General features: G+C 42.2%; 1 protein-coding gene across 2 annotated transcripts in view; it reads left to right on the top strand.

Annotated features, from left to right (window-relative positions):
* The window catches only part of GRB10 (growth factor receptor bound protein 10), a 116,640-nt gene that overhangs the window by 20,165 nt on the left and 80,961 nt on the right, over positions 1-15,514 (top strand). For both annotated transcript variants that reach the window (XM_017738726.1, XM_017738727.1), the window contains one exon: positions 13,919-14,012. In XM_017738726.1, the coding sequence (XP_017594215.1) occupies positions 13,919-14,012 (94 nt within the window). The remainder of the gene's footprint in view (positions 1-13,918; positions 14,013-15,514) is intronic.

Raw genomic sequence — 15,514 nt, 5'->3', positions numbered from 1 at the left:
TCATGGGCTCTTTCTGGAACACATCTTGGCAATGATGATGTCAGGTGACAGTTAACTGTGGCTAGTATTTGTGGCTAGTCCACTTCCATGGCCTTTCTTTCCTAGTCACCCTCTACAGGCTCTGGGTCTCCTGCCACCTGCTTGAGAGAAGCCCTTTTATCCTGCACAGTCCTTCTGTGTGCTCCTACCCTGTTCCCCCTCTGCATATCCTCCTTCTTCCAGAGCTCTTTCTTCTTGGCCACACCACCATGACCTCTTGGAAAGATTTCTGCAGAAGGTAACTCCAGGATCATATGTAACACATGTTACATACATACATAAATAATCCATTTATTAAAGCAACTTAGCATGTTTACTCACCCATACATGCCCTCTCAAGTTAGGTGAATTTTTTTTCCTTTTCAAATTCAGGACAGACTCAAGGAATTTTTCAACCCAAATATAAATGCCAATATTTGAGGTAGTCACCTCAAGTGTTTCGCAGCTGGAAGTGTTTGTAGAGCCTGTTTTCTAAGGTGTATGTGAATTAAGCCTTCAGAGGACCTGTTTCTCTGCTTCTGGCCATACAGAAGTATAAGGCAGTGTGTTGCAAATTTGATGGAAAAAAATCCTTTCTCTGTGTTTGCTGGTGAAATTTCTGCATGAAATATATTTTTTTTGCCATGGTCTGAGGAAAAGGTCTAACTGAAGTGTGCTAAAGATGTTCTGAACAAGGCATCTCTTGCAATCTTGTTTTTTCTGGAGTCCTCTATGTCCTCAGAATTATGACAAGCTGCTGGCTGTTGAACGTGAACTGCCTGTATGGTTAAGTCATAAACCATAACTGCTATGCTGGATGAGAGCAAGTTGGAAAAATAGTTTTCTGACAATGTATCTTTTAGAGTATGACTTGCCCTAAAGATTAAAATAAACCCAAACCCACAAGACCAGAAACTTCTCATCCATTGACTGTCCCAGTAGCATCTTTTGAAACAGGGATATTGACACAGTAGCATGTATTATTATGACGTAAGATTATACACATGCTGTCAGCATTGTGGTGTGCTAATGAGCTTCTAGGTAATCTGTCACAGCTAATTTTCTTGTTTTAGCTAAATAAGTAGTCTTCTGTTTATCTGTATCCAGAAGGTGGCCCATTCCTCTCATCCACAGCTTGCTTCTGAAGCCTAGTTCAAAGTTTTCCCTGTTCTCCTTCTCATCCTACGATTCCTTTTTTTTTTTTTTTTTTTTTGTTAATCTCACCAGGGATTTTTTTTTTCTTTTGCACTACCTTTATTTCATAGACCTGCATTTGTGGGTTAGAAAGAATAGCTCAAAACTAGAGGAAGCAGTACAATAGATACTGGTTGTGCTGTAAAATATACCACCTTGAATTAATCACCATTCAGCTGAAGCGTGGTAGCTGCTCGTGTGCAAGCTGCCAGCCCCTTGAACTGCGAGGTAAACAAGTTACTTCCCCTACGTAGTCTTCAGCAGTGGTTTCACAGAAGAGAAAGAAAAGCCACTTCAATACTGATTGAACAGCAGCTCATCCAATTGCATCCCATCTTTTCTTGGAGCAAACAGTAGAAATCCATTTGCCGAGATGTTCTCGCGGTTGATGGCAGTAGTGTTTCAGTGTTGCTAAAGCCAGCATGATCAAACATTCCACATGTGGATTTATTACAACTGTGGGATTTCTTGAACTTTTCTTCTGGCTGACCAGTTTTGCAATCTCCCTTCAAATCTCTCCTTGTTTGGCGACCCTTTACCTGGGCAGGTCTTGTTCTGAGGTGGTTTTCTTGTTTTGTTTCATGTGCTGCCTTGGCACTGTTTGGCACACCAGACCTTCCTCCAGTAGCATACTGGAAGTTATGAAACCCTTTTGATCTGTTGAGGCTTTAATGTAGCCTCAGAGGCTTTGTGTGGAATTAAAGCAGCTGCTGCTAACCACGTAGAAGCACCTCAGTGTATGTTCTGATGTGCTGTGGATAACTGCCTTGGATGTATCCAGTAGGTGTTGAAAGAAGTGGGGAGGAGCTGTATTAAATAAGTGGTCACTTGACACACTTACACTGTGAACAACTTTAAAACAGAGCAAAACAAAAAGAAAACCTTCCAAGCATGAAGAGGTGATTGACGTGCTTGCTTTTAGTGTGCCAGCTTCTGCAAAAACTGAAGATTTATACTTTGTATTGTGTTTTCCTGGGACAGCATGCAATTTTACATGTAATTTGTTACTATTTAAATGCAAATTGCTGATCTTTTGTAAATTTTCTTCCTTCAGAGAATGTTAAGTCAATAAAGATTTTCTGATAAAGCCACCTTCTTAATGCAGGATAACTGGTAGAGCTACTTGCAATTAACTCCCTTTCCTCAAGGAGAGGAAAACATGGCAGCTGCCACCTTGAGATGGATAGATACAAATATGTATTTTTATTGATACTGGAACAAGTGTAACAATGAAGCATATCTCATATGGTACCTACATTTTTGAAAATTAGACAGAGATAGGTAAACTAGGCCAAGCACTGAGAGAAGTTCTCAGGCTAAAAAGTACCTTTGAGGTGCTTGGATTTTACTACAGTCAAACTTAGTTACTTCTTTTTCTAAGGACAATGAAGATCAAGAAAATCAGAATCATTTACGTTGGAAAAGACCTCTAAGATCATTGAATTCAACCTATGACAGATCACCACCCTGTCAACTAGACTATGGCATTAAGCTCCCTATCCAGTTGTGAACACCTCCAGGGATGGTGATTCCATCACCTTCTGGTACAGTTTGTCCCATTGTTTAACAGTCCTTTTCATGAAGAAACTCCTCTTGAATTCAGGTCCAACCTGAATCTCCTCTGGTGCAGCTTGATGCTGTGTATTCCCATCCTGTCGCTGGTTGTCTGGGAAAAAGGGCCGACCCCCACCTGGCTACAGCATCCTTTCAGGTAGTTGTGGAGAGTGATAAGGTCCCCCTGAGCCTCCTTTTCTCCAGGCCAAACAACCTCAGCTCCCTCAGCCACTCATCATAGGACTCATTCTCTGGACCCTTCACGGTTCTGTTGCCCTTCTCTGGACTTGCTCCAGCACCTCAGTGTCTTTCTTGTAGTGAGGACCCCAGAACTGGACACAGAGATTCAAAGCGTGGCTTCACCAGTGGCTGAGTACAGGGTGACCATCACTGCCCTGGCACTGCTGGCCTATTTTTGGTACAACCACGATGCCCTTGGCCTTCTTGGCCACCTGGGCATGCGCTGGCTCAAGTTCAGCTGCTGTTGACCAGTGCCTCCAGGTTTTCTTTTCTGGAAAACTTTCCAGCAGCTCTTCCCCAGCCTGGAGTGTTGTATGGGGTTATTGTGACCCAAGTACAGGAGCTGGTGCTTGGACTTGTTGAACCTCATATAACTGTCCCTTCGATCCAGATCCCTCTGCAGAGTCTTCCTGCCCTCCAGCAGATCAGGACTCCCACCCAACTTAGTGTTGCCCATGAACTCCCTGAGGGCGCCCGTGGTACCCTCATCCAGATCATCACTAAAGATACTGAAGAGGACTGGGCCCAATATTGAGCCCTGCAAGTTTCTTTCATTTTGAGAAATGGGAATGAGACAGTGATGCACCGAAATAGTCAGGATGGCTCCTGTTGTTAGTCTTATCTTAATTTTTGTTTTCTTTCCAGCTGTTATGAATTGACAATTTCTATGTAGGTATTTCTGTCATGCAGACTGCAGCATCATTTATATTAGAATTTTTGTCTAACCATTGTGTGCTAACACTTGGGGGTGACAACTTTATGAAGTCTAATAGATCGTCACTGTGAGGATTTTTCTTTTTCTCAGGAAAACTGAGAACATCGCTGTGAAAGGCACAGTTATGTATGTGACTTCCTTAAAGCTGCACAGTTTAAGTGAGATTCATACATGATTAAGGAAAGAAATGCAGACATTCAGGCATCATGTTCTGTTGGTAAACATGTGGGGTTTGGTTTATTTATTTTTTTTTTTCTATTCTAAAGGCTTGCAAAGTAATCTGTTTCTGCAGTGTAAGCAGTACAAAAGAACTATTTATTTTTAAGTACCCGTATATTGCAGACTGTTTCTTAGACTCCAGCATTTTTTTTCATAAATTACATTACTGATTTGCTCTGACTGTAACCCTGACATTTGATTAGGGGAGAGCACAGCAGTCTGTTCCAATACAAGATCTGATGCTGGGTGATTAATCATGAATAATTATTGTGCCTTAGGGGGCTATGATTTCTGTGGGGCTTAAGTAGGGTATAGAGCGATCAACTGAAGTGTAAAAACATTTACCTCATATCTGAGATTCTGAAATGTCTTTTTTTTTGGGTAAGGCTTGCTGATGTGGAGATGTGTAAAGAGTTAATTCTGTATCTAATTGAGAGCAAGTCACCTGGACTACAAATCCCCTTGTCTGAAGTGAGCAATGAGTTCTGGGGCAGATGGGACCATGTAACAGGAGAATGGATCTTTATCTGAGCAGGAAGGTGTGTGGTCCAGGTAATTAGGATCACAGGTGTGCTCAGATGGGACAGACACTTCTAGTTAACTATGTATCTAGTGCCAAAGAACACTGTTGGGAAGGAGGGGAGGGACACCAAGCACACCCTAAATTTCAGCAATTGAGCAAATTGGCTAGAACGTAGAGTCATGAGGTCCACATTGCTGATAGTTGAAGCAAGGAAGGATAGTAAGGTAGTCTTGTATGAATTTGTTCAACATGACACCTAGCATTGGTCAGATTTTCAGTTTGAAGACCTGAAGAGCAATTTCATTAGTAGGTGAGAGTTACTTTGCTTGCTGACTTCCAGTAAATTTTAATGGTCTGTGTGGGCACAGTGGCTCCTGTCCCACAGGAGGTTTATAATTTTGTAACTTCCATTGAGGCATGTAAAGAACCATCTTCACTTGTTGGCCTGTTCAGATTCTCAGTTTGAAGCTGAGCCCTCACAAAGACAAAAGGGGGGATAGCACTATTGCCTGTAAGAGAGCAGACCCACATTCAGTTGGTATAAATTCTTTTGTATTTCATGCTACTTCCATTCCTTTGTTAAAAGTTTCATCTGTCTTGATGTCTAGAGCTTCCTAGCTAAAAGCTTACATTAATGTAATTTACATGTAATTTAGGTTATCTGGCTGTGGGTGCCACTTCCCAAAGCATACAGATTTTAATATAAATTCCTGAAGAGAATGCACTTGTATGGAAATAGCGGTTCCTTCAACCCGGTGGCGTCTTCCCTTCTGTCCTCCCTCCCCTGGCCTGAGACACACAAATGTGTTGCTGCAGTGCCAGATCCAGAGTCTATCAGCTCATCCTTTCAAGCACTGAGCCTTCCAAGGTTATTTCAGGGCATCATTAGCCTGTGCTGGGACAGACTGTCCGAGACCTTTTGCGGAATGTCTCCTGTCCATGTGGTGGAAGGATGCTGTCAAAACCTGACTCCCAAAGCCAGTGTTCTTGGAAGCAGCTGGCCAGCAGTGCTGCTATAACCAAAGCTGTAGTAGGTTTGATGCCAAGTAGAACAGATGAGCTACCTTGTATTTCACAGGTCTGAGCATGGGGAGGCCAGTGTGTTGGAAAGGATTAAATATCCCGTACCTTCTTTCTGTGTTACAGCTCCCCCCGAAAGAATTTATGGAGGGTTTTTTTGGTTTGTGGTTGGTTTTTGTTTTTTGTTTTTTGTTTTTTTTTAAATACAAGCTAAAAGGAAATAATTTTGAAGATGCTTTCTCAGATTGGACAGGTGTGTTAGCAAGTGTGTGACATGCTGAATTTTTCCATTGCACCAGGGTACAGATATTAATTCCCATTATGTTTCTTTTTGTCCTTCTGATGAAGAAGGAATATAGTCTGACCGTGACTTCAGAAACTTGGACAAAACATGAAAAGTGACCCTGGTAAGGATTCTTGAATAGGCTAAAGGTTTTATGAGCAGCAACACATTGTTGTGGGTTGCATTACTCCCTTAGATTGCGAGAGCACCATCTGACATAGTAGTTAAATCGTATGGATTTGTGCTTTTGGCTCCATTTAAGTAGTGTAGTCTGTTAAGTGTCAGTTCTTTGATACAAGATATCACTGAAAAGCCTATTTAAAAAGAAGAGGAATATGACATACTGCTTTAGGTTATACCTTCTCATGGTAACAAAACTCAATTTTTAAATTACCGTGGATAATTACGGTTCACTCTCACAAAAAACAGATTTTTCAGGGACTTTAATGCTTGAGTCAGTATTGACCAAAACCAAAGAGCTTAGAACATGCAGCAAAGGATGTAGCTTTGAACATATAACTTTGTCAGTGGCAGTCCCTTGCCAGTGAAAGTGACTTGCTCTGGAGGTAAGGTTAACTTACAATTAAATACAAGCTAAAGATACTTTATCAGGTTCTGTGGGCACCAGCAGAAGAAACAAAATTTCCATGTAAGCATGCGACTTTTCTACTGTGATGAATTTCCTAATATAAACTTCATTTATTCAGTGGTGTTTTGTTGGACATGAAAAGAAACCTAGTTTATTTTAAAAACATAAGTAAAAGGATGCTTTATCAGTAAGCAAATGCTTCATTTTTCTAAGTACTTTATAGGTGAACACACCTCTAAGGAGTGATTGCTGTCGCTGAGCACTTTGTGCACTTGTTTCTTTTCTGTATTTCAAGACTTTATTTAAGCTGTAAACTATGTAAACTGTCTCTAACAGCCACAGTGGTTTCAGTCTCTTTAAAAATAGAACAAAGCTTTTAGCATTTCTAAGCCTGTTGGTTGGATTCCCTCCTTGCTAACTGATTAAAAGACAGCAACCACGATGCCCAGAATTTTCTTCTACCATAATAAATGGCAGTTTGGCCCGAAAAGTGCACACTGTGGAATATACTATCCAATTTCCCTGTGCAGAGTATGGGGAGACAGCTCAATTCTTGCAGAAGTGATTGGTTCCTACTAAGAGAGGACTGTATCTAATGAGAGAGTTCTTGCCAAACTTTGGGTTCAGGAGTGCTGAAAGCCCTGTTAATGCCAGTTTTGCAAAAGTCAGGCTAGAGAATCTGAGTCTGTAATGTTAGCCTGTATGCATGCTGTAAAAGTGCATTGCTGCAGCTGTCAGCTAAAATGGTGTGCTCACTCCTGCCTTGCTGGAGAAAAGCCTTTTAGGAGTAAACTGCTGCTACCAGATACTGATGGAGCTTGCTAGTTGTGGTCCAGCTCTTGACAGACTACGTTAATTAATTAATTAATTAATTTCCTGGATGCCAAAGAGACACTGGGAGTCGGGGCAGGGGTGACAGGAAGAAGCTGGCTGGTAGATGACAGCGGTTTTTGGTTTGCCTTGATATCAGTTGCAATGCAGGTAGTGATAAGTCACATAACTAGACTCCTAAAAATAAATCTGAAGCACCTTCAGAAAAATAACTTTCTGGCTCAGCTATAGCAGTGGCTTCTATAACTGTGTCAGGCCACAGCTTTTAGGAAGAAACACTTCACTGGCTTGAGGCATGCACACTATGGGGTTTCAGTGTTGACAACAGGGTCCAAACCCCCAATTTTTTTCAGACTTCAAGGATTTCTGATCAGTGGGTTGTTGAAGCCCAGAGAGGGTCGGGAGAGAAGTTCCTCCAAGGTCAGACTGACAAGCCTTTCTGCCTTCCCCTGTATCATGGGACGTAATATAATTCCTGTGATTCATTTAACAAATTCTCTGCCACTGCAGAGACATGGACCACGGGCGCAGATCTGTCTTGTCTGTCAGCCTCATTTTCCTTCTCTCTTTGCTAGTTCCCGGTCTGTTGTAGCTATCATATACGTTGTGTGGTGGGCTGGTAAGTCTGCTGAGGGTTGTAGGAACGTGTGGATCACAACAGGTCTGTGTGCCCTGCCAGGTTATTGAATGTTTTCAGTGATTTGTGGCAGTGAGGATCGGAGGTGCTGTGGTGTGTTGGGAGGAATGTGCTGCTGCCTTTGCTGCTCCTGTAATCCTGAGCTGGCTTGTTTGTTCTTGGTCTCTAGGGTTATTGCTCTCTGTCTTGACAGCCAGTACTGTAAAATCAGAAGGATTCCTGCAGTTAGTGGCTTTGCTACTTCAGGAGAGAGAGCCCAACTTTTGACAAAGCTAAGTGGCTTTATTTTAAGCTCTTGTTTGTACAAGCTCTCTTAGCAATGGGAATGCTAAAATTCTAGGTTCACAGTTACTCTGTTGACTTACTGAGCCTTTCACTTGGCTCTTACCTAGTCAAATGGCTATAGTTAAGAGGCAGGAAACCAGGTTACAGGTCTTTAATTATGTAATATGTGGGTTGTCTGAGAATGCGCTTTAAAGTTTTTTGCCTAGTGTGCAAAGCTTGTGTTTTCTTTATTTGTATGACATGTTAAGCACTCTGGCAGAAAACAGTAAAACATACACGCTGTGTTTGAGTAAACTTGAAATCGTTTGCAAAGCAGTGACTTTGGACAAATCCAAGAGCCTTGCACTTCCCTCAGGACTCTTACTTGGGACAAATTTCCTCAAACTCTGGAGTGCCAGCTTGCTGAAAATATGTTGTACTAAACAGCTGTCTGGTAGGGGACTGTGCTGCTGTATTTCTAGGAAAGGAGCATCACATGAATTACTAATTGATCTGGACTGCGGAGTTTGGATTAGAACTTGAACGCTGGTCTGGATCCTTCAGTCGGATTTGTTCTTGTAATAGCCTGTGTGTTTGCCTTCACAGGGCTAAGAGTAAAATTGAGTGAGCAGAAACTCTGGATGGCTGTAGATACCAGTAAGCTGTAGGAAAGTTTACTTAGATGACTAGCTGGCTACTCGGCACTTAGCATAATTGATTATCCTTCTCCTATTATCCTCCTTCTACACTTGATGCTTGAAGTAAACCAAAGCTGCAAAATCATGGTATAAAGAATCAGCGTAGCTTAAAAAGCAGTGCAGGAAGCTACTTTACATAAATGCAAGCAGTCTTTTGTTTGGAAAGTGAGGAATCTTACGAAGCATCCTCAGAAGAAATGATGTCTAATCTGTTCATTGACTAAGGAAACTCCAGGGGCATATTAAGAATGACAGTACCGGGTCAGATAAAGAAATGTTTGTCTATCTGTGTCCTTCATCTAAGAGCAACTAGTTGCAGATATAAAGAGAGTGTAATTTCTCAAAGTATCCCCTTTCTGCTCCTGAATCCTGGAGCTGTGTCCACTTTTCCACAGACCCTGCTGTTCACCTCTTCAGTGAATTTGTGTAATTGTTTTTTTTTCTGGGAACCACTTACGCTTGAGCACTCTGCAATAGCTTCCTCGGTCTGTGGTAATATAAGGTACTTTATTTTGCTGTGCACAAGTTGCCTGAACAGAGTAAAGCTGTGGTGGTTCAAATAATGACTTCGCTAATTTTCTATTTACGCTCAGCTGGTTTTAAGACCTGTACCTTGGTGTGATGAAGGAGTACCGCCAGGTTGGCAGGGAGCTCCTGCTTGGCAGGAGTGCCCTCTCTGCAAACTGAGGCATATCTGCCTTGATAGTCTCCTAAATTGCGGTGAGACCCATCAGCACGTCTGACTTTGCTTTCTGTTGTGCTGGACGGTGTACAAACATCAGAAGTATGTCATGATCTTAATTTGTTGCTGTGGGCCTGCTGGCATGAGTACGCGTGGCTCTTGCTCAATTGAACCTTTTGTTCAGGGGCACGGCACTGTGGGTTTGCAGACAGCTACAGTAAATCCAAAAACAGGGGCTGTTGTCTTGGTGGTCTGGACATCCTCAGTCTGGCCGTGCTCCCAGGTCCTTCCGAGAAGCTGTGCTGCCACTTGTAGCCTTTCTTCATCTCGTAAACTTCCAGTGACTACTGAAATTAGAAGAAGCAGAAGCCTTCAGGGGATTTCCAGACCTCTCCAGAAAGCTGCTCTGTCTCTGCTAATGCTAGACCCCTTTCTTCGCAAAGAATGAGGGAGAAGGGAAGTATAAATGATACTTCATTATTTGTGCTTTCAAATCTGCCTCCTCCCTTCTCTATTTGCCTGTGAGATTACCCTGAATGACTGACTAGATAACCTTTGCTGAAAAAACTAGGATGAGAGAAGCAGCAGTAGAGTAGTAGCAACACACTGGTCTGTCTAATAATGCTATCTCATACTCCCCTGAGCTAAAGTGCAGGTGGGAACAGTGGCACTTGGAGCCAAAGAGGTGATTAAAGAGCACCTGTGCAGACAGCAGAGCTGCTGTAGTATATGTCTGGCTGATTCTCTGATTAAAAGATGAGATTTAGTATTTTCTTAGATAACTGAAATGCTTATTGTGCTAGCACAAACAGCAGCAAACATATGTATGTCATAGTTGAAGGAGTGCAACTTGAAAGGCTGGGTTATAGATTGAAAAATAAATCTAGATTGTCCTGGTTACTGATACGTAGAGATAACACTGTCTATGAGTGGACTTTGGCTCTTAAGGCGATGCAAGCATGTAGCATTTTGTGTCGTGCAACATGGGTTTGCAAAAGGACACTGTAATCTGACCTGTAATGATGGTGTGTTTGGCTTTATGAAATGCTAATGCTTTAAAGGACCCTGCTTCAAGTCCTTCTAGCACTCTTGCTAGTCACTCAATTAAATCATCCTTGGTTGCGGATGCTGACTGACAGAGAAAACAGCACATGCAAAAAGTCAGCGAGGGCTAATGCTCAGCTAGCTTCTAAAAATACTACGATAGCTGGATGGTACAGTAAGTTAGGTAACATGCTTTAATTTCATATTGAGACCATTTATTGGAGGACGAGGGAGAGCTGGGGATTAAACCATGAAGCAAACAAATTACTTACTTGGAGGCTGCTTTCAGCTGCAGCACGGGGATGGTGATGGACCAAAGCAGGTGCCCACCTTGCTGAAGGCCATGGCCTCAGCCCCGAGCTGGGGCCCGACAATAAGGCTGCTGGCACGGAGCAATTATATAACTTTATTTCCTGCCCCCCTCCCCTCTCTTCTTTTACCCTTGTTCCAGTGTGTGATCTCCACTGCAGCTGGCCAAGTGCCAGTGTTTGTCTGTGCACAACGGACACAAACAGATTCTGGAGGGTCATGTGAAACTACCCCTGGCTCTTTAAACCTCACCGCCCTTACCTTTTCCCCTCCACTGCCTGCATTGCTGTAACAGGTGTGGCTTTGTTTATGCACGGCCTGTCGCTTTGCTTTAGCACCTGGGTTTTGCTGGCCCGCAGTGTCCGGAGGAAACCTTTGCCTCCCTGTTTTGCTCAAGCTGCAGGAGAACTCTCTGGATCTTGTGGGCAGGTGTTTGCACTGAACAAAGCAGGCAGGGGCATCAGCTTTATACGGGCAGCACCAGCAGTCATTAGTCACTGTAACCTCTGCTTCTGAAAACTTTGATCTGCCTTACCATGGCTTTGGCTCAACTTTGTGAGTAAGGCCTGTGGTTCTCAGCATCTTCTGGTACAGATGTAAGGTGATTCCAGAGAGGGCGTATCCTATTCCTGTAGATTTTTGGCAATTGCTAGTTAAAAAAAAAGAAAAGTCTGGTTTAATTGAAGAGTTACGGGCCTGGAGCCCAGTGAAAGCCTGAAATAAGGTCTCTCAGTTAAGTGTTTGTGTGTTACTGCTGTGGGAAACCCAAATGTAAAATGATGCATCTTGGCCCCATTTCACCTTTGTTACTACATAGTACTTCATGAATCCTGCCTTCCAGAAGGGACTTGTATATGTTGGGGCAACTGACAACACATTTAGGTGTGTGACAAATAACTTATAACTGGTTTTCTTGTTCCAACTTTTATTTCTCTTGGGATGCCCTGTTGCTCTTCCCAGCTAAGAGGCAATACGTCACTGCATCCATGTGTTAGACATTGGGACTTCTTCCTGGGAAGTGGAACTAATGCTGCTAAACTGCATCTGTGGGGTTTTAGCTACCCCATAAAAATTGGTCATGTTGAATTTCATGAAGGGAAATGCACAGAGAAAAGCTCTGGGCTGGGGAGGGACATTCTGCTGAGTTCTCCATGCCTGTGATGCTTACCTCTTAGCCTTTGTACTGAGAGAAGTCAGGTTCAGCTTTTAAGTTTTGACTGAAACTTTTCCTAGATAAGCATCTCCTCCTGCTGTTGCCCCTGGCACCTTGGAAAAATCACAACTGAACTTTCTGGGGAACAGACACATAATTTTGTATGTCCTTTCTGCAGTTGCCTTGTGCTGCAAGTCCCATATTTTCTGCCCCAAATTTAAAGTGGAGATGATGTGGGCCAGGTCAGGGATGGCGGTGTGGTGTCCCAAAGAAAATGAGATAAATACAGTGAGAATGACTAGTGCTCCAAAAGTGAAAATAATGTTAGAATGTGATACCCTGTAGTTGCGAGGGATTTGATGAAAACAGGAGCTCCTGAGTTGCTTGTTCCTACTGAGTGTTCAGTTAGCTCCAGTGAAAGAGCCAGCAAATACTGCTGTGTTTCAAGAAAGTAAGAACAAAGGCAGTTGTGCTGATGGAAGGTCTGATGTGGTTTGGGGTTTTTTTTGATTCCTGAGAAGCAATAACAAAAACTCATGAGATAAGCGAGATGTGGTGCATGAAATAACAGCCAGTGTTGTGAAAACCAGTGCAAAGAATGTAAAGAGCTATAAGGGGAGATAGCCAGTATGGAGGCAGAAGTTTGAGTGGTCCCAGTTGTATCTGGCATAGATAGGTAGATGCCATTTGTATCTTATCATACAGTGTTTACTCATAAAAACCTTTCTTAGTCATACCACTGTTGTCAGTTTCTGTCTTATAAATGCCTTTGGGCTCCTGAACTGATCCCTGATGGTGACGACACTCGAGAGCAGTGCTTGAGTGCTTGATTCAAAGCTCAAGCATTTGCTGAGACGGTCTCTGATGAAGAGATACTGGTATAACTATATACAGTTCTAGTCCCCAAACACTACATCCATTATGTTTTTGAGCATTAGCTTATATTTTTTCAATGCTGGGCTGAGGGCTCATGGTTGCGCATAGTTGAATTGACGCTCGCTGTGTGTGTTACTGCTCTGCCTTAATTACAATGTCATTTGCTGTGAAGGTGGTTCCTGTGTTTTAACATAAAAGCAGGTCATGCCACTGTGTATTTAGCCCACATTTTGGGCAGAGTAGGGTCATGTATATAGTCACGTATATCGCTGCAGCAGTTTATGCTTGGTGATATATCAGTGCAGTCGACTTTATGCGCTTTTCCACACCCACCCTTAACTGGTATATGCAAAGGTATGCCACTTTTTTAAAACCATGTACCTGCTCTAAGTCTCCTCATACTTCTAGAATGTGTCTTATCTTACTTTTCCTATTTTCTTGTTTGTATTTCAATTTTCCTGCTTTCTCCTAGTTGTCTTCTTTGGCAAGATCTGTGAGAAACCCTGGTATTTTAGACTTAGCCAAATTCAGTTTGTGTTAAAACTTCATGAAACTTGATCTTGTGAGAGTTCCAGTATGAAAAAAACAACAGGTTGGCATCCAGAGCCATGGATGTTTATCTAAACTGAACTTCTGATTTCTCTTGAGGTTTAGTAGTTCACTACTGAATCTGTTTCAGTCCAGTTAATTAGTTACAAAGCCCTAAGCCACAGACTTGGAATTAAAGAAAACAAAGCCCCAAGCCTCTGCATAATTTGATGCAAGAAGAAACTTTTGTTAAACTAGGAAGTGCATTTACATTCACTGTTTCTCAGTTTGAAATGCAAACTGGTGTACAGATGAGCCAACAGCACAGTCATTGATTCTGGATCCATGCCACGCGTATTAATGTGGCAGCCTAGTGTCCCCCTGTGATCTGCTCCCCCACCTTCTCTGACATTGGTTTCTCCTTTCAGAGGCATGGCAGGGCTTTTCTGTTTTGTCTTGGTGGTTTGACTCCGTGTAATGTAGCTTGCAGGGAGTACAGAATGCCTGGTTTTGGTAAGATATTCTACTCTTCTGTTTTTAGGACAATGTAGATCAGACTTCAGCTCATGGTCGGCGGGATCTGGTGGAACCGGGTTTCCAAGAACCGTCTAACCGCATCTCCCTGAACCACCAAGGTAAGGAATAGCGCGTGGAAGTCCAGGCTTCTTGGGGGAATGCAGACATGGTTTTGCCTCCATGTTGCCATTTCTCCGTCTCATTGGGGGGAAAAAAAAGTGTTCTGGATGGTTGGAGAAGGAGAGCTGAAGAAATCGGTTTTTGTCACAACTGTCCTGGGAGCTGTGAGTGAAGACGATGAAGGACTTGTATGCATCTCAAACCTTGTAGCCCAAGATAGGATTACTAGCCTGGGTGACAGTGATATTCTCCTATTTTTAGGAGTGGGGAGGAGGGAAGTACTGACATTGCATTCAACATTTGTAATGTTAAGGTTGCATTTTAAAAAAATCTTTGACTGCCATAAGAATGGCTCTGGCTCAATGTCTGCAGTAGGAGAAGAAAAAAAAAAACATGTTTACTTGCTTTTCCTGAGAGAAGTCAGCTCATTTGGGAAAAGATAGCCCTGAACTAGATGTTGTAATGTGGGTGTAATAGTTTAGCTTCTGTTATTCAACAGGACTGTTCATAAAAAGCTAAAACAAATCTTAAAACTCTGTCTTCCCTGATTTCTGTCTGTTCAGAGACCTAAAAGACAACAGTTACTATTATTATTTCTTTAAGTTTGAAATAATTGATAATTGATAATAGTGCTTTCTTAAGCACTGAACCCTCTTATCCTAAGAACCTAAGGGTTCCTGATGGTTTAATTTGAAGCCAAGTCCTTGAAGGTCATCTTCAAATGTTGTTTCATCAGTGCAACAACTAATAGTAATGCAGACAGAACAAGACTATTGAAACAAAAAAGTTTACAAGCACATTATTAAAATATTTGCCAAACGTGACATGTTTAACTTGTCCTTTAAAAATCCAGCTTTTTTTATTTGTCAAGGGCAGCAAGACTTAAATTTCATGACTTGTAGATTATCAAGACAATTAAAGTTTCATAAACAAGTCCCAGAATGTAAGGAGGATTGTATTTTAACTTGCTCCCCTTTCCATGCTCCAAGTTTTCTGGTGTTTTTAAAGCTTTGCTTTCAATTGAAAAGAGAAGGCAACAGGCTGCAATGTAATCCAGTCTAAAACTTGCAGTAGCAGAGGCAATGTTTTGTGTCATGTTTGCACGCATAGAACACATTTTATAAGTTCAATTTTTCATTTGTTTTAGAATTAATAATGGTTGTTATATTACTTTCACCTATCTTAGGATGTGCAAATTTTGGAACAGATTTATACAGACTTCTGAAGCTATTTGTAAATATCCCCCTTTAATCAAGGGATTTTTTGGGGTGGGGGGGGAAGACATCCTGTGTGGTCTGGGTTCGTGTGCTACAGTGCATGCGGCTGCTGCTTTTGAAGTCTGAACATCTATAGAAGAAATAGGTAATACTGTGTTTTGATGGCAGAACAGCAGCTTTGCAGCCTGACATTTTCCCACTTCCTTTTCAGATCTTTCTTTTCCCCTATCCATATTGTTGTACAGCAAAAGGATCCATACGGAGTCACCTGACATGTGGCTCTT

The sequence above is a fragment of the Corvus brachyrhynchos genome, unplaced genomic scaffold (genome assembly GCF_000691975.1).
Source record: "Corvus brachyrhynchos isolate BGI_N302 unplaced genomic scaffold, ASM69197v1 scaffold23, whole genome shotgun sequence".
NCBI classification, from domain to species: domain Eukaryota; kingdom Metazoa; phylum Chordata; class Aves; order Passeriformes; family Corvidae; genus Corvus; species Corvus brachyrhynchos.
Note: the sequence above shows the minus strand (reverse complement) of the source record. Positions and strands in the feature narration are given on the sequence as shown.